Raw genomic sequence first — 25,736 nt, 5'->3', positions numbered from 1 at the left:
TGTAAACGAGCAATCACTCAGATGCACAGTGAGGTGGACATTCGTGATGTTGACAGTAATTTTGTGTTTATCCTCGCAGAGACATTGCCAAGAACTCTTTACTGCGGTGGCCCATCTTCATATACTGGACCCTCCTGGGCGTATACGACGCCATCGTGATGTTCTTTGGAGCTTACTTCCTGTTTGACAACACCACCTTCACCAGCAATGGACAGGTAACACTGATGTGTCTGTGGCAGCCATCACAGTTCAGTCAAGGCTTTGGAAACTTTTTTGGAAACTATTTTCAATATTTAAGGTAGATTGCTCTATATTTTCCTGTATTATTTTTGTAATGGAAACAATACAACGTCTGCATATTACCACATCTATAATTTGCTGTTTGTCATGCGTCTTCTTCAGTCTTTATGGGATGTTTTAGAGAACATAAACCAAACTTAATCCTCGCCTTATTAATCCCACTTGTTGCTTCTTAAATTAAACTAAAGATAAGTTTATGTACCAGTTGTTTGCATACATATTGTCAAATCATAGCACAATCTAACATCAAAAGTTTACTGTATTTAGAGTGTGAAAGTATGAGATGCCATGAGCCAAACCCAGCAGAATTTGTATCTATCTGGAGGTTTTCCTCAAAATTCACACTATAGTTAATGTTTAGTAAAAAATCCACAGTAATTTCTCATAATTACTTTGTGTAACACACTTTTTTTTACATCTGACATGATATCTACTGTACACCATTGTGCTTTATTTTTTGGTACATTTCTTGACACACACAAAAAAAGGATTTGACGGCACATACAAGGCTAGCAAGTTATATTATTTCCGTGTACTGACGGTTTTTTACTTTTAAATATAAAAGGTGATTCATCTGAGACATGACAGGTTTTCCACCATCTTTCCTTTGATTTCCAAGCAGCATTATTCTCCCAGAAACCTTTTGGACTGCTTTGAGTTGCTTGATTTCACTTGATTTATTTTTTCTTTGCATCTAATCTGTTTATTTTTCTTTCTTCTTCAGCCACAAAGCTGTTTTGTTTATTATGATTTTCTTCGGCCCATATTCTCTTCTTCTTCCTGTCCTCTTACCTTTGTGTTGCTTTTTCTTTTTGCTTCTCTTTCCTCCTCCCAGCTAATGACAACCAACACACAGATGGTAAGCCTGTCCCTGTCTCTCTGTCACCTGCCCCTTAGTTTCTCTTTTCCAGTTTCCTGTTTCGTCAGCATCACACGGCCTGAAAACAAACATCTCATGTCCAGCCCTCAATGCTTGCTGTAGACACATCATCTGTAGGCTTTTGTGTAGTGTTCGCCTTACCCTAGATCCATGCTCATATGTCCAGCTGTTAGTGACCTCAGCTACACATCCTGTTTGCATTGTTTGTGTATGATAGTGTGTTAAAAGCAGGGGATACATAAAAATAACATTTGTTACCTCTTCTTCCATTACACGGCATGTGAGACATTTAGCCGTCTCTCTAATCTAATTCTTCTCCAGTTGATGGTGATTTTCGTTCGAGTGGAAGATCATTGCTAGCTGTGTGGTTGTTCTCTGAAACATAAGGACTTATTATAGGCTTATTTGTAACGAAATACTAGATGCAAGCAATTTTTCACCTAAGAGATGCTTTCAAAATGTTAAAAACAAGCAGATCAATCATTGAAATTCACCTCCTCATATTTTAACCCAACAAACCAATGGAGCTTTTACATTGAAGACTGGAGATCATTAAGAATTGAATTTGGTCAAATATAATCTTAAGGGATAAGTGGTTTGTTTTCACACTAAGCAAGTTTTACTTTTCATTTCAAAATAATTTTATTTGTCGCCACCGTGTCTACATTACATGCGCCACATTTGGTGCATTTACTCATTCTGTCACATTTAAAAGTGTCCTAATAGTATTATGTATGTCCAAAGTTAAGCTAGGCTACGCCAAAAGGAAGTGAAGAAACATTTCTAGCATGTGTGTTTTGTTGAAGTCATTAAAAACTCTTAATTTGGCTGCTAATGTGACACCTCTGTGTAATTACTGTAAAAGCTTTTCGAATATATGTAATTTTAATTTGGATTTTAAGTTCTCTGTGCAAGATTTTAGCAGTTCATCCAGAAAAGATCTCACCTTACACGTTTCTCATCCATCTTCCATCTGATAACCTATGCTTCACCTGAGCTTCACCTGAATACCACTACCTGAGCACCCTGCCATCTGTTTGATTGATTGAATCCTTATCGAATATTAAGTTTATCTCTTTTTTTAAAGCTTATCATTAATGAGTGTATTTACCTTGAATATACTGTGCAATTTTAGTTACCTATATGTAATAAAACTGATGCACTGAAGGTATTTCTTGCTCAGCTAATGTTAGTCCTAATGTGCTAATGTGTGTATGTGTTGTATCAAACAGACATCTTATCATAAATATGTCAATAACCCAACTATTATAATTTTTCTTCTGTAGATGTTTGGAAACTGGACATTCGGGACACTGGTCTTCACTGTGCTAGTCTTCACTGTTACGTTTAAGGTAACCACACACACATACAGCCTATATAGTGTCTACAATCGAAGAATCTACCAAGAAAGGCTGGATTAAGTCTCATTAAATCTATGCTATTCAATGTTTTTACACACCTGTGTCGTGTAGTTGGCTCTAGATACTCATTACTGGACTTGGATCAACCATTTTGTCATCTGGGGCTCGCTGATCTTCTTCGTGGTCTTCTCTCTACTGTGGGGTGGAATCATCTGGTACGCTTGGAAACATGTTTTTAAATCTACATTAAAACTGAAGTCAATCCCAATGCCATTAAAATGTCTGCCCTCCCCTCTCCTCCCCTCCCTTGCAGGCCTTTCCTCAACTACCAGAGGATGTACTATGTGTTCATGCAGATGTTGTCTAGCGGTCCCGCCTGGCTCAGTATAATCCTTCTGATAACTGCCAGTCTGCTGCCAGATGTGGTGAAGAAGGTCATCTGGAGGTCACTGTGGCCCACCACTACTGAACGCATACAGGTGGGTACATACGCAAATTTAAATGGAATTAAATATTTATATAAATGCACAATCCTTTTTTTAACTAAATACCAAAACTCCTCAGTTTATGACGGGTGGAACAGCGCCCCCTACTTCTTGTTGTTGTTCATAAATCACTAGTTGTGACATTTCTAACTGATGACCGTGGGTCACCAGATGTATGCTGGGTTTGGCTACGTCCCTGCTTTGTTGGACGTAAGTTAGTAAACCCTTCCGTCAGTGTGCAGTGCTCCTTTTTATTTATAAGACCGATGCATGCATTTTTATCAACCAATACTGTGTTATTCATGTCACTACAGAAGCTGTAGCGGCTGTTAGGAAAGACTTTAATTGTTAAAAGGTTACAGCGCAGAAATACACACCAAGTCTCATAAACAGATATTTGGTTTGAGCATATAGTTGTGAGCTGAGACTCTCATTATCACGCAAAGTAGATATTTTAACACAAATGTTACAGTAAGTCGTACAGAAAGAAGAAATGAGAAAGGGGGGAGAAGACGATAAAAGGGGACAAAGTTATTTCTTAAAAATAACAAGCGAAATGTTTATCTCTCTGAAACTGTACAGGGGCAGAATAATAAACACTTTGGAAAGTGAGGTGATAGTATAGCAAACCTCAGTTATGATACTGCGCTAGCCTGCTAAATGTGTGTTTGCCTTTTGTTTGCAGTGACGGTGTGTACATATTACATGTCACCTTTCCTATTTCTCACTTCGACCTGCTCCTTTTCCTATTAACCTACCTAATAACTGCGGTTGTGTTGAAACTTTTGTTAAATATTTCTGATCCTTTAAGGTGGACTGTGTCTTCTCATTCCTGTTTAATGCACCTTTTCTTGTGAAGCCTAAAAAAAACCTCTCTGCTTTCATTAACTGATCATTTTAACGGATGACTTTCAGAGTTAACTCTTCCCTCTCCTTGTTCGCTCCTTCTCTGACCTCCTGCTTCCCCTTCCTCCTCTCCCTCCCTCGTCTCCACCCCTGGTTCTCCTCTGTGGCAGACTAAGCGTCGGTGCCTTGCCTCCGAGCCTTCCACCATCTTTATGCTGTCTCAGACCTCCAGCAGAATCAGTTTCTAGCCCAGCCCTCCAGGAGGTGACCCCTCTGCCTTTCCTCCTGTCTCTTTGTGTAGAATCCCTCTTTCTTTGTGTTTTCCTTTTTTTACCCTTGCTGCGGTTTTGCATGAAGTAATTTTTTGTCTCAGTGCATGCCTGTGTATTTATAAGCTGTTGTTTTATATCCTGAAGTTTATGTTCTGTCATAATGTGTTTGTCTCCAAATGTATATGTGCGTATGTGTGTCCACAGCGTGTAAAAGATAAGGGAAGGTTTGACAGGCCCATGGCCTACCAGAGTTCAGACTCCTTAATAGATGGAGTAGCTGTCACAGAAGCCTAGAGGGCTTCAGCACGGTAAAAGCTGCAGCTGTGTGTTTGATGATGGGTTTACATGGGTTGTTTTCGCTGACTAACACATGGGTTCAAGTGTTTGTGTATCTGTATGAAGGTCTTAAAAGTTCAATGACCTAAGATTTCAACACATACAGTATTGAACGTGGTGCTTGCTTCCGGTTGGGTGTTTCCTTATATGGAGCTTGGGCGCCATCTAGTGACACATGTCATTACTGCAGGGACCAAAAGACTTCTTACTCACAGAGGGACTGGATGTTCATGCATGGTTTGGCATGGTTTGTTTCAACGAAGCAAGCTTGTGGTGTTAAAGATTTATTTATTTACTCATTTATGTTTTTTGTACTTAACATGCTTGTGTTGCCTCGCTTAAACAGAGTGGATAAGACATGATAATCACAGCTGGTCAAGTACATGAAAGGAAGTCAAATGCTTGAAATTTTAAAAACAACTGAGTTTTCTAGTCTCGTAGTTTCTTGTATTTAGTTGAGGCCCATAATGTATTGCCTACTCTAAGACATCAGGGTTGTAGCTCAGGAAAAGTCAACCCTGTTCCTGCAGTAAACTGGGTTAATGTTAACTTGAGTCGCAGCCATGAAACGAGCATGACTGCAGTGATTTGCTCCCATTAAGTCACAGGAACATTGGGGGGTAGCCACTGAATTTTAGATAAAACCCCTACTTCACAGTCAGTTTACAAGTGTACTCCTATTGTGGGAGGTAGAACAGGGCGGCTTTGTGCAGCACCTGGCTATGTGAACAGAAGAAACAGAACAGGTTATGAAATGTGGCCAGCTGGGATAACCATGTCACTTCCACCTGCTCTCTGACAGCCACCACGCGTATTATTTGCTCCTCCCTCGTTTTATTTGCTCTTCTTTCTTTCTCCTGCCTCCACTTAACGTCTCCTCCACTTTTTCCACTCATACAGAATGCTGATAAACTATACAAGGGCCAGCTGTCGGAGTTTACCCCTCTGGCGTCTCTCCACGCCCCGTCAAAGGCTGGCAGCCACCGGCGAGGATCGGAAAACCAAAGGAACGCCCCGAACCCCCGAAGGTCTGAAAACCTTTCCAAGAAATTCATGTACACACGCTGGCAAAGAACGCCAGACTACTGCACATTCACTCCCCTCCTCCGGTTTGCAGAGGGCTCCCGCCAATCAAAGCAGACTCACTCGGACTCTGGGGCTGGGCCTGAAACCGCAGTCTGACCTTTTTCCTTTTGTCTGCTGTTGTTTTTTTAATTCATATACTCTGATATCACTCACAGTGGTATCCAGTCAGAGCTGAACAGAACAAAAGAATGAATGAGATAAATTTGTGGAATGAAAAATTATCTGCAACTAATTTATTTTCCGAGCTGGAATCAAATAACGGACTAAGTTACTTATAGCAGGTTTTGCAATTCAGATGAAGGGATTACAATGAGCGGGACCTTCATAAATGCTCCCGAGCGTGGCGCAAAGCACCGTGGGACGGCTCTGGAAAGGACTCCATCTACAGGGCCTTGTCCACCACCACAGCTAAGGGCTCTTGATGTTGCCGCAAGCAAACGGCTTTGTTTCCCACTACAGTACACGCACTGGCCCTTTACGTGCGTCCACCTTGGAGGGGAGCTGAAGTGTACTTTAATTATTAGGATTTTTTAATGGTTATAGTGAATGGATGTGATGATGACGGGAATGACGACGAAGAAGCCTGTAACAGTGCTTTAGCCAGCTCAAGCTTTCTCTGATCAAACATCTTCTTCTCTTTTAATCCATCCCGCTTTCTCTCCTTCTCTCTGTCTGTTCTGCATTTCCATAGGACTAACTGGTGTTGCCTGTGCGCAAACATATTATCCCGAAATACTCCGTAGGACTCTGGAGTCAGATCCTACAACATTGTAAGGAGGGCTGTAGTAGAGGAGGAAAGTCAAAGTGTTGGGTTAATGACTTAGAGTTGGTCCGTCCTCCTGTTTGAACAATCATCGTTTCTCATGACCAACTTTAGCTCCACATCCAACACTTCAGCTTTCACATGTAGGTAGATTAGTGTGTTTGGTGGGATAGATATATGTGTGTCTGTGTACTGTCTTTAAATGTACACCTTATATTTATCTTTCATGTGACGTATTTATTAGTGACAGAATCCAGTAGAATAGTCTGCTTCCTTCCTCGCTGTTGCCTACTGCCTTAATATCACCTTAACACATGAAATCATTTACCAAAGACAAAGAAACTATGAGCTCCTTCGGACAATAACAGATACAAATACTGTGGGTATATTTAATTATAAAAGAAATGTAAAATACGATAGAAAAATACTACCTGATTTGATTTTTGACTGTATACATTTTTAGCTCACTTATGTCCTTATATAATAATCCTAACACACACAAAAATATTTTTTTAAGTGCCATACTTGATGCCTTAAAGGTTAAATAACACATGCCCTTTTAAGCTTGGTTTATACTTCTGCAAAGGGTCTAGGCAGATCTGCACCGTGGTTAGTATTCATTCGTGCGCACTGCTTGTCAGCATCATTCTGTAATTACGCAACTAAAACGCTAGGTGGCGATCAGTCTTCTGTGTTGAGTTTCTCTGTGAACGGCTAATGTTGGAGTTCATAAATGTTTCTTTTACAGAAACCACTTCAGCTCAGAAAAGAGAGACGGTGTTAGAGTAGATGGACCAATTCTGGACCAGTCATACTCGTCGCTGTCTGCATCCCTTGAACTTGCCTTCATATAGCTGGGCAGCTGATGCCAGGCCACGCCGTAGATCCATTGCAGAAGCATAAATCTAGCTTCAGTAGCTCTAGAAAATTGATTCTGTAACTGTATCGGCAACAATATTGCTCACACACAGAAACTCCCAAATATATGGTAGTATTCAATAAAAAGGCACATTGAAGTCTGCATATTGGCAACTGATACTTTAGTTTAGTTGTTTAGACCAGCTTGATTATAGCACCACTAGCTTAGCAATCCTGCTCTTAAAAGCCTTATGAAGGTGTCTAATGAGATCCTCTAGCTTGAAATGGGCCTTCATGGTGCAGTCTGTGAACTGTTGTCTCACATTTATGCCCTGTCTCACTTTCTAGCCGTCTCTTTGTTTCGTTCTCTCCTGCTTCATCTCCCTCTGCTGAAGGGAAGTGGAGCTTTTCTTACCTGTGTCACAGTCCACCTGTCTCATCATCATCGTCATCATCATCATCTTCTCGTCTACATCTTCTTGGCTATTCATCCGCCTACATTGTGAGACTGAATAGACATCTTGTTCTGTACTCTTTTCAATAGTACTTCTATGAACCAAAGCCTTGTTGCTGCTAGAAATGTGTTTAGCTGCTTTACATTAGGTGCCTTGTGCTAGTTTATGAAATCTGTTTGTACTGAACTGTCTTTGCTTGCTTTTTGGTGAGTTTACTACTGGTAATACGCACTTGGACGGTACAAAGGCTCTGCAGGTGATGGATATACGGATGCACTACTGACGAGCGGCTGAGAGAATGAAAAGGATGAGTGAAATGGTGAATGTAAAATAAGTTTTTATGCAGGTTATTCTGATACACCGTCAATGAACAAATTCATTGCACCAAAACATTTAACGTTCTTATTGTTTTTAGCAGTCAAAGTGTTTGACATTTGCCCATCTGTCTTGAAAATGTTATTTTGTGTAAAGTTCCTCTTTACACACTGGAAAAGATAGCGGTCCGAAGATGTCTTTAATATTTGTTTTAAAGAAAACTTGAAACTTTCCAGTCACCAACATGTTTAAATACTTTTACAGAAAATGACAAATTATGAAATACCGCTAGAATACCGTCAGAGCAACATTTTTTTTTTCCATTTCTGGTGAAAATACTGTCTTATATTTGAAATATAGCACATGACATATCGGGACTAAAACCCTTTCAGAGCAAAAACTGTATCTTAGAGCAGCAAGGAACCTCTCATATAAGAGGTAGCTTGTACTTACACTTGTAATAAGCCAGTATATGCGAGTGCACACGCTGACCTAACAAGCTAAGAGAACCAATGAGTAGAATCAAACTGAAATACTGCCTTGCATGTAAATGATCCACTGCGACAAATGTGGCCTCTGAGCAGTCTTACATTCAAATGTCGGCCATCTCAATGAAGAATCTTACCTGTTCGCTTAAACACTCTGAGTCTGGGATCTCTGATGGTCCAACCGATAGTAAACATATTCTCTGTTATACACTTGATCAAAATTCATACTGATCTGAGTTAAGGGACTTGGAGGTTACAAACTTTGGATGTCAAACCGGAATTTGAACACCATTCAACATTTAAGCTTTTATTCTCTACGACTGCAGCTGACAGAATACTGGCACTTAAAGGGTGTCTGTGGGAACAAACCAGTAAAACACCCACGGTATCTTTAGTGCTTTTTGTATGTATGCTAGAGATCACGGGAGACTTTGTTACTTTTTTTACGTTTTGGAGACAGTATTTGATGTGTGTCTTATTTATGTAGCCGAGTATTTCAGCAACCGCCGAACTGGGTTGCGACAAGACAACACTGGACACGTGTGTTTGTACGTATGCATAGCTTTAAAAAAGAAAAGAAAAGAGAGATTACTGTGGTGTTATAGCTGATTCTCAGATACACCCCTGCACTGAACCGTCTGAAGATTGACACTTTGCTGTAGAAACTTTCAAAGCCATTTAAAGTGGATTTAAGGTTCTGTCACTCTTCTCCTAACTATCCCAATCTTTCAATACCACCTAAACTGACAGCCTTCAAACTGAATGTTACCTTCTCTCTTTTACAATGTATTACTGTAAAGTGATCTTCTCATAACCAATGGTATCTATAAATCACAGCAGATACAGAATATATTAAAAAAAAAAAAAATGTAGTTATGTTAATTAATGTACAGTTTTGGGGGTCTTTTTGTATACAGTTTTTAACAGAGTCATATCAAGATTTATTGTGGATGTTTGCCAAGCTTTCTGTAGCTATAAACGGCAAACAACTGTATATTTGCTTCAAAATAAAAGCCAGAAGTGGAAGTATATGAAAACTGAACCCTGCTATTGTTTGGTGCACTTTTCTTTATGAGCCACAAGGATGCAGTAGAGCCGTTCTCATGTGTCAGATCTTTTTGAAGCCTTGAAAAATCTGAGTTGACGAACGCAACGGAAGTTTCAAATAAACGAATATATTCAAAAGGATGATTCACGAGCACAACTTGTGTGTGTGTGTAATCAACGCGCGAATCTGTACGCGAACTAAACTACCGGCTGTGTTGTAAATGACACTTGGGGAAATGAAATAAAGCAAGACAATTTTTAGATTTTAATATGTTACCCTAAGTTGCTCCGGGGCTGCTGTCTGCGCCACATGAGGACGTCAACAAGATTAGGATGGAGGTTTTGGATCGATTGGTTTCCCTTCATCCTTTTCACTTCTCATCTGCGCTGATCTCCACGTCCTCTCCTCCACAGCTGGCACCCGATGAGACCTGCTAGTGTGTCTGACAAGGATGGAGAAATATCTAGGGCAAGACTGTCAGAGGTGAAGTCTGCTGTAGAAGAAGAAAAAAAAATGCACATAAGAAAAGTAGTACATTTTTATTGTATAGTCTACCAACCTTAAGCTGGCTTTTTAAAATGTTTTTATCAGCTCTAACACAACTAAAAACTATAAATATGCAGTGTGTCTACCTTTAAATTCATTTCTTATGGTTTGTTGCAGATTCTACAGTATATACATATAAAGTGGGAGGTGTAATTTAAGGTGTAACCAAGTTCTTTACAGCCTCTCCATCACCTGTTTCCTTCATCTTGATTCTGCTTGAGGTTGGATGGCTCCAAGCGCTTTGGTGTGTGCTTGCGAAACACGAATTCACGCCCCCAAGCACACGAAAATATGTTAAGTAGTTCCACATAATGAAACAGCGGAGACAGGAATGGGACTGGCACCGAAGCCTGGATGCAACTTGAATAAAAGGCGCTATATCTGTTAACGTTCCGCCGTCTACTTGTATGGGGCCTCACTTATCTGTCTGAGCCTGCAGTGAGCAACTCTGCAGCAACAGGTGACTGTTAAAAATATAAGCTTTTCAAGAGTCAGTAATCCTGTAAGGTGCCACGCGCTTAAAGAAAGTCATCGTTTGCTGTGAAATTAAGGTTAAAGGAAAAGTTTTACATTTTTGGAAAGAGGGTCTAACTCAACTGCTGCGCACAATGGCTGAAAATAGGCAGAAAAGCTAGCTGCTAATGCGTGGCGTTTAACAAGTTTTAGCTCGTTTGTTTAATCCTTGCAAGAACTCATGTGGAACCAGATGCCAGGCCAAAAGCGGAGATGCCAGGAAGTGACTGAATTATCATATTTATACTATTTGTTGTAGGGATTTGCCAAACAAGATGAGATTTATTAGTTTTTTAAGTTTCGATAGGACCAAACTGACTGTTTTGAGTCTTTGTGATAAAGTAAAGTGACTGGCTGCAAGCTGTGACACCTCACAGACTTCACCTCTACTGATAAAATGTTCAGTCCTCAAATTAGCTCATATTAAGATTTGGCAGAATTTCAAGTTCCCTTTGCAGGTATGGGACAATGATTAAGCTATAAAATGCAATTAAAAATCACTCTAACTAAACACACTGCTGATTATATAAGGCATGTATTATAACCAATTAACAAGCATCTCTCAGTTAGTCATTATAACTCATGCAGTGAGTGTACTCGTGCACATCTCTGAGCCCAGCAGCAGGTCTGACACTCAAACTAGGCTTAAATCATTAGACCTTAGACCTCCACCCACCAGTCACACACATCCAGACACACTCACAGTTAGACCTCGTGGTAGTAATGTCAACGCGTGTCTCTATTCACGGCATTAAATGGAGGGAGGTGATGCAGGCATCCACACGTGAAATCTACGAATTAGCTGTGAAATTGCTGTTATTCTCCACTGATTGTTTATGACTCAGTACACATTATTTTTATTTTATTATTTTTTTTGGGGGGGGGAGGGGTTCTCTTTTGTCCAAACCAAAGGTGTCTTTCTCATTATTTTAAAGAGAGAGGTTTTCAGGATGAATGCACGCACACTCACCATCAGGGAGGCAAGGTGTTTTTTAACATTTTAGCTAGATTCTGGGAAAATCAAATTGCCATTAGCTCCTCTCGCCGCCTTCTTCGGCTTCTTCTTCTATTTTCTATCACCTCCAGCCTCTGAATCTTGTCTAAACAAGGGAAATTGTGCAGAAACTTTATTCCATCTGTCGCCTTGTCTCGTCTCTGTCACTCTCGTCAATGTCCCGACACGCAGTTCGATCAAATACAATACATTCTCAGCCTTAAAGACTTCTAGTTAGCTGAAGGCTGAGAGGGGCTGTCACCTGAACAATGTGGCGTATGCATTTTTCTCTCAAGGTGAAATCTCACATCTGAGCTGCGACGGTTATATAGTCTGAGAATTAACAGGGATATTTAATTTAAAGTAACGCCTCCTGATTGTCTGTTTGGGATCAAAAATTCACTTCTATTATTGCTTCTTGTTACTGTGTATGTTAATATATGCAAATTCATGCAAATGCATGTTAAATAAGACATAACTAAACACTGTACATGCAGTAAATTACCATTTCAGTGTTACGCATTTCATTGAAAGGGAATAAACCCATAAGAGATGTGTTTTGTGTGTTGCTTGTGTTGGGTGTCATGTATGTTGCTATTGATGGCTCTTCTTTTCAGTATGTTTGAATAGGACTGTATGTTTAGAGGCTGCTTATTTTTAAATATGATATTTGTGATGAGGCCAGACAGAATAATTTAATTATATAAATAAATTTAAAAAAAATAATTCTTTGTATTTCAGACATTGCAAATAAAATTTCTTGCAGCGTTACTCAAACAGGTGAAACAGCGCCCCTCTATGTATGAACGGCAGCGCTATGTTATGTAGTTATAGTGGCCAAAATGGGCATTGCAGCCTAGTTAAAGAGACGCCAGGTGAAAGCCGTTAATCTTGATTAATAACGGCTAAACATTAAAACAATTAAAAGAGATCTCGGCCGCTGCGCTGGAAAACTTTTGGATAAACACGTCTACAATTCTACAACAAAATACTAGCTAAAATCTGAGGTGAACTTTAAAAGGAGATATGGCAGAAAGCAACGACTATTTCTAATGACAGTATAGTTACTGTGTAATCATAGTAACTACTTTTCCAACGGTGCTAATGGTGTCAGCTGACAAGCTATTGAAGGACTGAAGCTATAGCAGCGACGCTGAGAGGACACAACTTTTGTCAACAAACACACGAAATATCTAACAACTTCATCGTGGCAGAGGGGAGAGTGGACTTGAAACGTGAGTCAAATACTTCATTTACTTCTGCTGGTTTTGTTTCCGGACATTTGAACATCCCGCCGTGGATTTGTGTCTGTCAACCTGTTAACTCTTGGCTGATTATGAGATGCAGTTTGTTGTTCGTCTGTACACTGAGCTGAAGCTGTTGTGTTGTTGTTGTTGTTTACACAAAGACAGAGCCCGCCGAGGCTTTGCTGTAATGTTGCTTCTCTAGTTTTGTATTTGCTGGTTTGTTTTGTCACTTGTTGTGTTGACTGGCTGTGATTTTATTTTGCTAATGGCCTCCAGTCTATGCTGAGTAGTGTAGTTACTGTCCCTCTTGTAAATTATAAAGTCATTCATTTATTCATCTTCTGTAACCACTTGTCCTGTGAAGGGTCCTGCTGTACTGTACACTGATCATGAGTAACAGGTGAAGTGGATTTAAGCAACTTTAACAAGGGCTAAATTGTTACGGCAAGAAGACTGGGTCAGAGCGTCTCCTCTCCACAACTGCAGCTCTTGTTGTGTGTTCCTGATCTGCAATGGTCAGCACCTGTTGAAAGTGGTCCAAGGAAGGACATACATACACAACCCCCTCCTATAGATCTCAGTCCAATTAAGCACCTGTGGCATGTGCTGATCAAACAAGGCTGCAATCACTTTATGGCTGATTGCTGTGTACTGCTGGGTAGCTTAATCTATAACAAAATAGCACGATATATTAGCTCATCTTTTTTTAAATTAGCAAATAGTGTAAAACTAGATTGTCCAGGGGTCGATCAACAGTCTAGCTGATCTCTGTGGTTGAAATGGGCCAGAATCACCCAGATAAAAGAGAGCTGATAGAGCCTGTTACATGTTGGCGGGGACTAAATATGGGACGGCATCACACCGCTGACTGTCTCCTCTTACAAGTGCAGAAACAAACTAATCTGATCAGCGTGCATCCCCCCCCTCTTCAACGCTGAACAGAGTCCAAGTGCCTCGGAGTAAAAAGCTGACATTTCTCTGCTGCTCTCTCCTACAAACTCATCGCTTTTCTTCTTCTCGCAAAAACTGGACGACCACAGAGAAAGACACTCATCTGTTCTTCCTTCCCTTTCTTTCCCATTCTGCTCTTCTTCCTCTTTTTCCATCTTTATTTCCTCTCTTTCTAAACATCCCTCTCCTCCTCCTCCCTCCCTCCCTCCACAGTGTCTACCAGTCATATTGATTGATTTTATGCCACCTCTTATCAAGCGTGGCAGACGTTGTCAGTAAATATCCCGTCCTCTGTCCCTGCTCAGGCACACACACGCACGAAAGGGAGAACAGTATTCAGTTTTGCAGCCTTGTGGATATCACTACAAGTTCACGTCGTTTCGTTTTAATCAGATGGCTTTTCTTTATCGAATCAGTCACATTTAAGTAGTGATGAGGTGTAAAAAATGTATAGATCTGTTTTTTTCCGTCAATCAAAAGATCAATCGTGCAAGACTGTAAATATTAGCGCTGTCCAGTGAAGGCCATGTGTGTCAAATTTTTATTCAAGGTCAAATTAAATATTAAATGTACTTGTGAGCTGTATGAGCTGTAATCTGCTTCCAAATTTCCATGGTGGGAATTTTATCTCTTAACTGTTTATTCCATTTCAAATTATTTCAAGAAATCTCAGTCGTCGATCTATAAAATAACTCCCACCATGACCTTTCAGGCACTCTTCTAATTTAACACTTTGTCCCTAAAGTTTAAGCTCTGCACATTATAAGGATTTATACAGCGATAGTGACACTTTCACTATTACAGGGGGTGAATACAAATGCTTCATTGACAAAAAACACCCTTGATCTATTGATGAGTGAGCATTGGACTTATATAATGTGTTCCGGGAACATTTAATTTGCATCAATATTATAGTTTTCACAGCAATAGTGAAAACTACAATAGTGAATGCTAGTCTTTGTTTACCAGTAAATATATATTTCAAATATAAGACATAATTTCACTGGTAAAACGGTCAAAACATTGTCACACACATGTTGTTGTTGTTATAAACTTTTTTCCCCCCCACAACTACCCCACAAACTTAATTTGCTAACCTTGGCTGTCTTGTCACCGCATAGTTACTGTCAGACATGCCAAAGATAAATGGCCAAGACACATGAGACACAGTGTATCTCCATCCACGAGCACTCTCTATGTTCCTCTGATATGTGTGTGTCTTTAAATGTAGCTGCTATCAGTCTCGTATAATTGCTCTGACCCACCTCGGTGGTCAAAAGCCTGGTGATGGACGCATGTGTTTGTGTGACTGTGTTTTTGTGGATAAAAGAAAAAGTTTACTTTTGCTGGTAAATGTGTCAAGAGCAGACACAGTGTATCAAGACTGATACTGAAGTTTAATTCATTCTGTATTTTAGGTACGGTGTAGTTATGTCCCATGGTCATGGTCTGGATCCAGACTCATATTATTTAATTAAGTAACCAGACTTTAACTAAGCATATAGGTACGAGCCTCCTATTGGATAATAACTGCATGAGTGATTATCTTTCAGCTGGCAACAAGTTATTTGACCCCAACTGATGCAATGAGTAGCTTCTCATTTCTTCACAACCACGTCTAAAGACACATCTCGTGGTCATGGAAAAGAAGTTAGTCTGTGTCTCTTTGTTAGTCTGAGATCGTAGAAACTACTAAAACTGGGTTAAGAACTGTACAACGCATTATTAAAAACTGGAAGGATAGTGGAGAACCATTACATCATGATAAAAAGAGAGGCAGATGAAGTGATGCACCCATCATGCCTAGTGTCTACTGTACAAGCCTGTGGGGGCAGTGCTATGATCTGGGGTTGCTGCAGTTGCTCAAGTCTAGGTTCAGCAACATTATGTGCCCAAAGAATGAGGTCATCTGGTCAGCTGTCGCCTGCTGTTTCAGCCCAGTTTAATACAGTTATGAAGAGTTATTTAGAGAAACTCCTGTTATAAACAGACTGTACCTTTTCCAATAACATTCTGCTTTGCTCTCATGGTCAGGTTATTTCCACGCTTTGAATACGAGGCAGGGCCGAGTCTAATTAGCAGGTGAAATTCACTGCCTGCCATCGCTTCTTTCAGCGGGATGCTTTCTGGTCCTCTGTGGGAATGGGGATGGGGGCATATTATTTGTATGTGTGTGTGTGTGTGTGTAGGGCAGGCAGATCTCCTTTCCCCCAGGGTTATATCATTACATGGGTAATTAGGCCAGGTCAACCAGAGAAAGAAGAAAGCAAGATGGCAATTTCAGTATATTCAACAGGACCTCTGTGTGAATCATACTGGTTTTGAAATTTTTGTATTGCAGACACACATGCATACACAATAGGCTGAAGAGATTAGTCACTTTCTGTTCTTTACTGTTACTATTTGGATGCAAACACTTTGTGACAAGCTATATGTGATCTGTATATTTGGACTTCAAAGTATGATTTCTAGAAACGGGGCTACTTTGTTTAGTTTAGACCTTTTTTTTACAGACTTCTAAATCTAGTTTGACCTGTTCAGAGCCTTGACAGAGAGGAAATAATTTCTCAAAAATGTTTTTTTTGTGTGAAATTACTTTATTTGGCTCTTGCTGCATGTTTTTAAAGAGCCACGAAAGGTTAGTCAGGGCCTAAAACTACAAAAGAACCTAAATAATTGATGAAATCGTACGCTTTAAGGGGCTTCAAAGGAGACGGAGATGAAATGAATGACGAAGGAATTTCTGCATGTCTTTCTTCATAGTGATCCAAGATGGAAAAATAAAAAAATGATATAAGAAAAGAAGACGCAAAGGAGCAAGGACACAGAGAGTAGAGTATCTTGATATCATTGTTTGTCTTGTCTGTCCATTTTATCCGGCTATCTTAGTCAATATTTCTGCTGCTGTAGCTAACCTTGCATGTAATCAATTGGTTTGGACAGAGAATTCACATGTCTCCTCATCCTTTCATTTACCTTGATTCACTTGAAGACAAAGACCTCACTGACTGAATTCAAACTCCTACACTCATACAGCTAAACTCTATCCACACCATCTAACATATTTACCTCTCTCCATAGTCCTCAGTCGCTGCTGAATTGATCCAATCTGAGCAGCCTTGGAAAACTTCATTCAGCTTTGTTAACATTCATTCTGGTCTTTTCTTCCTCACCTCTCTCGTTGTCTCCATTCTGTGCCTCTCTAGTTCTGTTTTTTTTTTTTTTTTCCTTCCAACCTTGGACGCTTCTGAGAGGCGCTATTCTGAAGGTGGAGCTGTCAACAATAGGACATGTCTGGAAAGCTGTGGTACTTGGTGAAGTTTTCTAACCTTCTGCGAGTTTTCAAGGATTGAGAAGCTGAATGCGCCATCAGCACATCTTTACTGCAGAGCTTCTTAGCTGACCAATGCAGTAAAAACATAAATATATATACACATCTATTGGAAAGTTTAAACTGAGTACAATAGAGCCGCAAGTGAAGTATACATTTTAAATAAAAACTGGTCGTCCATCTTCTGTCAGTCAGTCTTACTGGCAACAACTGAGTTAACGTGTGTTTGCATTGAGTTTGTTGTCTGAAAGAAGGTTACAGTTACTGAACCTAATTATTGTAGGGCTATTTTATAGGTTGGGCATTAGTTTGTAGCTTTGTATTGGTGGCACACAACTTTGAACACACGTCTCTTGCAACTACTTGCACACAAAACGTAGTGTGACTGACAATAGTTCCTTCTCTTTTCTTAAGCAGAGTGTATTCATTTCCGTACCTCTTATCTGCAAAAACAACAAAATGCACTAAAAAGTAAAAAACAACAACAACACCTTGGTTCCTTTCCTCCTCGTCTCCCAGCAGAGATTTGATATGAGCTGAAGTTGCCTCTTTGATTCAGCTTTCAGTCAGGTTCTTTGTGGAAGACACACAAACGCGCGCATCAGAGTTTGATGGATTGCCCTGTATTATGGGGACAATACAAGTGAATAATTACAGTGTTAAACTCGGGACATTAATACCTCCCCACGCCCTACACACACACACACACACACACTCACAGACACACACACGGTAAGATGAGGTTAAGAGCCATTCTTGAACCTTTCTCAGTTGTTAGCTGTTGAAAAGTATGCCCTGCTGACTTTCAGATTAAGGGGTGTAATTTACTAATTTACTTTACAAGACAGAGGGTAGTAGTTTGAAATCTGCTGCGTCTTAAACACTTCAAGGGTGAGGAAAGTTTGGTACACTGTACTCGGATGTTCCTTGGATGGTTTCATTTGCCAAGCTGCGAAGCTGTTTGGACAATGTCCTCGTATTCATGTGCTCTTTAGCTGGAAGGTTGACAAATAGACATATTTGTTAGCTCAGAACTAAAGAATCTGATCAGGTGTTATGGCGGCCATGTTTTGGCATATATGGTGTCAAAATCTTGGCAAGTTGTGTATCAACATTTTTGCCGTCTTTCCAAATTGGGGCCCCGACTTGAGTGTGGGCGTTTTTAATTTACTGCAGGATAAATATCACATTAGTACCTACATTCATTTCAGTTGTAGTTTTCCCCGAGTTGAGATGTGACCCGTTCAGTCAGCATGAGAAAGGTACATTACCGACTGCAGAACATTAAACAGATGCTAAATGTAGGCTAACAGCATCTCTGTGTGTTTTCTGTTCTGGTTAGTCTCAATAACAGTTAAAGGATTAGCGGTGTCCATGTGTTCCCATGGTCTGCACCACACACACACGCACTTTGCGGTTTATCAGCCCATCAACTTCTAGTCAACCTGAGCTGCTTGAAGTCAGAGCTTAGTCGTGTCACTGGTTGATTCCCCACACACACACACACACACACACACACACACACACAACTTCCCCAAGAGACTGAACTCGATCCCTGGCTCTACTGGCTTGTCAATCGCTTGTGGGATTGACTTACGGATAATTGACAGTTGTTGGAGCCGGTCCCAGTGGCAGGTAAAGAATGCTGGAAGAGCTCGACAGGTGAGAGCTGCACTGGGTGTGTTTTTGTGCATAAGTGGGATCTGGGTACCATACAAAGCAGCTGATAACAATCAATCTTAGAGGTTGAGAGTGTGAGTGAGGAGGAGGCACTCTTTAATCTACAGTAAGTTGCTCTTAGCAGCTGCATTGTTTTCTAAAAGATTTTTTTTCTGAAACAGTGTGTCGGTCTAAATTAAGAATGTAGTTGTGCTTACTCTTCATGAATGTTGGATAAGGATACAGATGGCACTATCTATACTATAAGTTTAATTGGCACATTACAATGTAAACTGTTGTAACTACACAGCTCTTTTGGAGTCTTTGTGACAACACAAAAAGGTGCTTCTCACCTGACATCAAGGACCCGAAGCTCTATTTTACTCTATAGCAGTTAATTTTTATGCGTATTGGATGAAAAGGACAGTTGCTGCAGTCCCTGATGCAACTTAATAGAAAATGGAAATCCTTCTTTCCATCAATCATAATGAATCTTTGTTGAGGTTACACTGAAATTGGCAGGTCCTCATGTCTGAAGCAGGTGTCCTAGGTGCTGAGCATGTCAGTAACAAGTCTTGTAACGTAACATTTGCAAGACTTGTTGTTATTGATTGCTTGAAAGCACAGCAGCATTTTTCTTTTCTTTTTCTCCATCCCTCCTCCCTCCTACCCTGTTGCTCAGCTATCTTCAAAGCAGCAGCATACATTAGTGTCAGTGTGTGAATGTTCCCAACAGCGTCTGGATGAAACACTCCGTGTGTGTGTGTGTGTGTGTGTGTGTGTTTGTGTGATAGATGGAGCCGGAGACACTTTCTTGGAGTCAAATGATCTCATCCTAGATACAGAGTTAGAAATGTATTCATCAACAAGTCAGTGCTAAGTGTTGTTTTTGTTTTTCTCTCCAGTCTTGAAACAAGAATTTTTATTTGTCGATTAATTTGCATTTAGTAAGTCGGCAGTTAACATGCAGACAGGAAATCTAGCCTGCAGTATTTCAGCACTGTGATTGCTTTGCCTGCACCTTGTCATCATTTCCTGCTGTGCATCATCACTTGCATAACTTTTAACGGGCTGCCCAACAAAAAAATGATTCATTATTTTGAATTTTAAATTTTACCAAGGGAGGATTAAAGGAACGAAACCACAAGTTGGTGGTGAGAGGAAGAGGTGCAGGTGACAGGTATTTATTGCAGATTGGACGAACCTGAAAACATCAAAACATGATTACAGTAAGCCATGTTTTATGTCATTGCTATCATGCTGAACACATTGGCGCCATGCCCGCCAGATGGCTTCTGGAAATGTTTTTTCATAGTGTAGAATGTGTGCATCTCAGTGTGATGGGGATTCGAGAGTATATATCAGAGCAGTGACTCTCAAAGCAAGATTTTTGTTAGTCATGGCTCCTGTTTTTAACAAGGTGCCAGTTCACGAACCAAACTCATGAACAACGAGCCAAGAACCGGCAGGTGGCTGTTAACTTGCTAGTGTCGCCTATGGAACGAGTGATGTTAGAAAGAAGATGATTTATTGTGAAGAACTCGCAAGTTAAAACAACAACAAAACAATCTGGGGATTAAGCAGCACTTAAAACTACAACATCAAAGAAAACATACTTCCATATTTTTTTATAAAGTAGATTTTTAAGAACTACTTTTATTAGTGGCTGTATTGTGTTAACTCTGGTAAAGCTGCACTGTACCAAATAATGCAACAGCCCCAGGTTGGATCCATCTTTCCTTCGTGGTCACAGTCTAAATTGCAGGTCAAGTGACACACTTTGGCTCATTGAGGCTTTTCCCCCAAACAGTAACTCGAGCCACACTAATTGTTTTTGTACTGTCAGAAGCTGAAGGTAACAGGTTAGGACTTACTCTATAGCCTGAATGGAATAATCCTGTATATACTAGTTAAAGCCCATTGGTCATCAAGAAAGCAAGGAAAGCTATTGTGGTTAGCCTGCTACAACCAGGATGGTAGAAATGGATGGATTTAATTATTACTATAGAAACAGCTGTAAAAGAAACACACATTCAGATCTTTCTAATGTCACAATTACAACTGAAAGTGCACTACATAATAGTATAAGCGCTGGAACACAAGGCTCTTTTGAATACTCCTAATATTTGTCAGAATACAGAATAGCCAAATAAAGTAAGACTTCTGTGTGTAATGATACAAGCCTAAAGAAACCCTTTTCAGTTACTGTCTAGAACCTGTGCCGTCCGTCTTTTCCCTGAACACTGCCCTCATCTATTCATCTTCCTCTAATCTTCCCTCTTTCCCTCTCATTGTCCATCTACCTCCACTACACCCCCCCACCCCCCATCTCTCTTTTCTCCTCCTTCAGTGACAGTAGACAGCCCTCCTGCTGCGTGTCTCCTATTACGGACTCCTTCCTGATTCCCTTCTTTCTTCCGTCCCTCGTTTTTTTTTCTTTTTTCATTTTAAAAAAATCACTTTTTCTGTCCAACCATCAGCCGCTCAGCCTAAGAGCTAAAGGCCCTCTCTAGGCACTGGATAAGAAGAATTGGAGGCCTTAAAGACACAACAGCGGTGATGATGATGATGAAGGTGAAAATAAAGGTGCTGGTGATCGTGACAATGGCAGAGGCTATAACGGCTGAAAGAAACCTCTGCTAAAGATCTTTAACATGACAAATGCAGCATAATATAAAGATTAGTGATGATTGTGACTGACTTAGACCAAAAGATAGGAAGACTTTATGTTGACCATACCTAACGAAAACATTTTAGAAAATCAGATTTCCGTGAATCTGCTGTGTCACCAGTTGATTTAATTTGAACAGGGATCATTATTTTCCAGTGTTGCTGGATTCAACTAGCAAACTAGGCAATACTAGAAGACCTGACACGAAACATCTTCATAAATTAGTCCTTCCAGGATAAGCCCAGTTAAAAAAAAAGAGGAAAAAATGAATCTACATGCTCTGTGATTTGGGTAGAAATGTGAAATGTGCTGTTGGTAGCTGCACTTTACACCGGCCTCATCTTACTGTAACATTTAGGTGAGGTGGCTGTAGTTGGTGCTCTCTAGAAATGTGTATTACAGCAAAGCCTGCTCAGCTATGATTGTTGAGTCTTAACCTTTGCTTTGCCAATAGATTAGACAGATTAGACAGTAAATTAAAGTGGCAGTCAAAGGTTTATATTTGAATCTGTTGCTTTTTTTTTGTTCCTGAATGACACAATGGTGACTGAGCTTAAGGCCCACTAATAAATGGATTAAAGTATTTGCATTATTACAAAAAGAATCGTCATTTACAGTTAATATGATCATCAGACCCATTGCTGATGAGTTCAGAGATCGCTGCTGATGCAAACTGAATATTTCCTACAGCTGCAGCCTCCACAGAACGGCGGAAAAGGAAGTTATTGTCCGACATTGTTATGAAAACATCAATAAAGTTGGTTTTGTTGCTCCGAGAATTTTGTAACTTTAGTATTAGTATTATACTGTGTTTGCAGATGGTGCCGAACAAACCAGGACTGAAATATTCTAGACTGGAGGGTCTTGTAACTGGTATGAATGCAAGTTGACCGTAGCTGACGTTTTCTATGAAGGAACAAGATACTAATTCTTTAGGGCGTAAGGGATTTGATCTCCAAAAGACAGATTTACTGTGATGTATTTTTGTAAGTCAGTTATTGTAGTAGCACAACCCGTTGACCTCTTCCAGCTCTAAACACTGACCAGTGTGATGTTGATTAACTATTGTTTTCAATGCATAATCATTTTAAAATAATATATAATTACTCTTTTTTTAGACTTAGGTTTTTACTCTGTTCAGATTTTTAGAGTTATACCTACTTGGAATTTACCTCCTCAAAATTTATCCAGTAAAAATGTAAAATGTGTGACATTGCTCCTCGGTGGGAAAAAAAAATGTCAGAGGAAAATTACTCTTAATTCTCCTCATCTCACTCTCTGTGGGGCTGGAGGACATCCTGCAGGGCGTATATATGCTCACACATTCACACACAAACTCGACACACATGGCCAGGTCAAAGCCCCGAAGCTTCAGTGGCAACTTGGAGGGCCAGAATAAGGACTTCCATAATGTCTTCCTATGGCGAAAGAGAGCGAGGGAGAGTTGCTGAGGAAGAAAGTGAGAGAGGAGAGAGAGCACTTTCCTTTCCACAACTGTAGGAGTCCTATTGTCGCTCGCCCTGCAGGAGCTTTTAGTCCTCAGCTTCAACTTATCGGCTGTCCAACCATGTGGGGTGGGTTGCTAAGAGGGCACGGGAGTTGGGAGGGGGGGGGTTTGCTAAGAGGGCACAGGAGTTGGGGGGGGGATTGATACAGTAAGATGCCTGTGGGGGCAGTTTTGTGTAAGCGGAGAGGTCAAAGCTACAGTCGATTGGCTCCCTCCCTCTCTCTTCTTTTCTTTTCATCTTTTTTTTTTTTTCCTCTCTCCCATCCGCGCAATTGATCTATTTTTCAGTCTTCTTGCTGTCGCGTGTTTACTGCAGTTCAATATGTGATTTTTAATATCATAGGCACCTGCCAACTGAGCATTAGAAAGACTGATGAAATTATGTCAATCATTTGCCGTTTTGGATGCTCAGGGATGAGTTTTTATATGAAGCTTTAAGCGCAAGGTCAGTGCTCTGAAATACGTTTTTATGTACGTAGCCATATTCATCATGTTATATGCGTATATTTCTGCTCTCAGTCACATATTACAGTCTCTTAATAAAGTCAATACCCCTCAGCATAAAAAACTTGGTTGTGTTGTTAGATTTACAGTCAGGTTCAAAAAATAATAGCTTGTACTACAAAAAAGACAGTATTCATGATATTTTTGTTTACCTGCAGGCATGCAGTGCACCCATTCAAAAACCTGTTGGTATCCAAGTCTTTCATGACATTAAGGAGTTGGTGTGTTTCTCTTTCCAAACCAAAATGTGAGCTTTTCTTTCAGGCATGCATCTCCGGCCTTGAAAACTGTTAGCTAGTTATTTTTTGCAGACTGCACAGAGCTTGCCATAAATGAGCAAGAGATTGTGCGTCACAAACTGTTGTAAAAATCCAGATTTCACATCTTTTGTTCAAACTTGGAGCATTTGCCCTTGGTTCGATTTTTTATTTTTCCTCTCCACATTGAAAAATCCAAGAGAATCAAAATGCATCCTTACAAACTATGTTCAAACATTCACTCTGCTTATTGGCCACAGCAGATTTGGTATTTGCTCATAACCATGGTAATTATCTGGGCAACATACCAGGCAAAACTGTACTGTGCTTTGAGGAAAAGTCTTGAAAATACTGTATCAGTTTTCTCCTGGAAAGCTTCACAAAACTGAGCAGACAAGGGGCTGTTTAGCTCTGACTTGCAGAGTTTACCCTGTGGCTGGTTAGGATACAGGTTTTGTCTTATTTCCAACACACACACAAACAGCTGCAGAGTTAATTTGGGCTGAGACCTGTCTCCTGTCAAGAGTCTGGGTCCGCAGTGTGCTCAAACTAATTTCAGTTCAGTTCAAAAAGACTAGGTACTAAATGCTGCAGGAGTGAAAGATAATCCTTTAATTACAAATATGTAGCTTTTCAGAAGTTTTGAAGAAGCAAACATTACCAGGAGTAAATAGTGAATAGGTAATTGTAAAATCTGAGAATATATCTTTACAACTGGAATACAAACATTTAACCGCTTCACCTAACTTTGGCTCCTGGTTATACCAGCTCTCGCATATGTTGGTTACTGTTGAGCTTCTTCCACATGCTGAGGCGAAGGCTTTGTGTACAAGAATCAGATGGTACTCTGTCTGTGGAGTTTGGTGCCTGCAGTTGTTTTGTGCTAATAATTGTCTTCATTATTGGTCTAATACATTGTCTACATACATCAAGGGCAGGCTACACAAATATTGTGTATTCCTCTAGCTGTATGGTTGAATGCAGAGAAGCTGTATATTTGTGTGTGTGTACGTCTGATTAGATGATTATTTCTTGACGAGATAAGTGGATGAAATAGAGACTCTGTTGACTGCTATTCAGGTAATCAACACACACACAGAAGTCATGCCACGCCATGCCAGATTGCATTACCTGTCCCTTTTCATAGGCACATAATGAGATCATGGAAACCCTAAACGGATAGATGGATGGAGGGAAAGAGAGAGAGAGAGAGAGAGAGAGAGAGAGATCAACAGAGAAGCATAAAGAGAGAGAAAGAGGGAGGGGACAAAATAAACGTGAGTTTTTACAATCTTTAGGTAGAAATGTGAAAAAGGGAAACACTATCTGTTGATAACGATGTTTTTATCACTGATAATGCCACCATTTCCTTTTAAGAATATTTACAATTCTGTTTATCTTCTTCGTTTGTGCTGATCCAAACTAAATAAAGAGAAAGTAAGTGACAGGGAAACACAAATGGAGAGAGATAAACAGAGAGGGAAATCTGGCTGCCTGTCAGCTCAGTTCAGTGTGTCAATTTGTCCAAACAGAGCAAGCTCAAGTTGCATTAGAGGGCCAGGTAACAGGAGATCCAACAGACCACACCTATGCAAGAGTCTAGCCCATGCTTCACATGCACACATTTTAAAATGCACTGAATGTATGGACTGTGTTTTCTGTCTTGGTTCTCTGAAATGAAGCCAATGAACGGACGACTGATTTTTATGGATATGACTTGCTCTGTGAATGTCAGAAAAAGTAAACCTGGTTTCCCTATTTCAGGTGCAGTGAAGTAAAGTTGTCTGTTCTCAGCATGTAGAGATTAGTTGGATTAATAGTTTTAGTTCTTCTCCCTCACTATATTCTAGATGCTTTAGCATTTTAGTCCTTAAATAAATAAATGGAAAAGCCTCGTTACAAAAAGGGAACAATGCCGGTGTGTAGAAAAATATTGTGGCCGTCAAAAGTTAAAAGAACCCCACACTATGTGTTAAAAAAAAAGGTGATACATCCACCTTGGCCCGCTCTCCGAAACATTTTACGATGCAGGAGTGGTGTTCAGCCTACTATGTATTTGACTG

The 25,736-nt window shown here is 40.1% G+C and overlaps 1 protein-coding gene across 3 annotated transcripts in view; it reads left to right on the top strand.

Moving 5' to 3' along the window:
- Nucleotides 1–10,017, top strand: part of atp11a (ATPase phospholipid transporting 11A) — a 37,809-nt gene extending 27,792 nt beyond the window's left edge. For 2 of the 3 annotated variants that reach the window (XM_084574489.1, XM_084574488.1), the window contains 5 exons: nucleotides 80–215; nucleotides 2,467–2,532; nucleotides 2,653–2,756; nucleotides 2,855–3,020; nucleotides 5,381–10,017. In XM_084574489.1, coding sequence (XP_084430615.1) covers nucleotides 80–215; nucleotides 2,467–2,532; nucleotides 2,653–2,756; nucleotides 2,855–3,020; nucleotides 5,381–5,662 — 754 coding nt within the window. In that variant the 3' untranslated portion in view covers nucleotides 5,663–10,017. Of the gene's footprint in view, nucleotides 1–79; nucleotides 216–2,466; nucleotides 2,533–2,652; nucleotides 2,757–2,854; nucleotides 3,021–4,348; nucleotides 4,453–5,380 lie in introns of all 3 variants that reach the window. The other variant, XM_084574490.1, reaches the window with a different exon arrangement.
- Nucleotides 10,018–25,736: the final 15,719 nt, after the last annotated feature.

The sequence above is a fragment of the Chelon labrosus genome, assembly GCF_963514085.1.
Source record: "Chelon labrosus genome assembly, chromosome: 24".
Classification (NCBI taxonomy): domain Eukaryota; kingdom Metazoa; phylum Chordata; class Actinopteri; order Mugiliformes; family Mugilidae; genus Chelon; species Chelon labrosus.
This window is presented reverse-complemented; position numbering and strand designations above follow the sequence as displayed.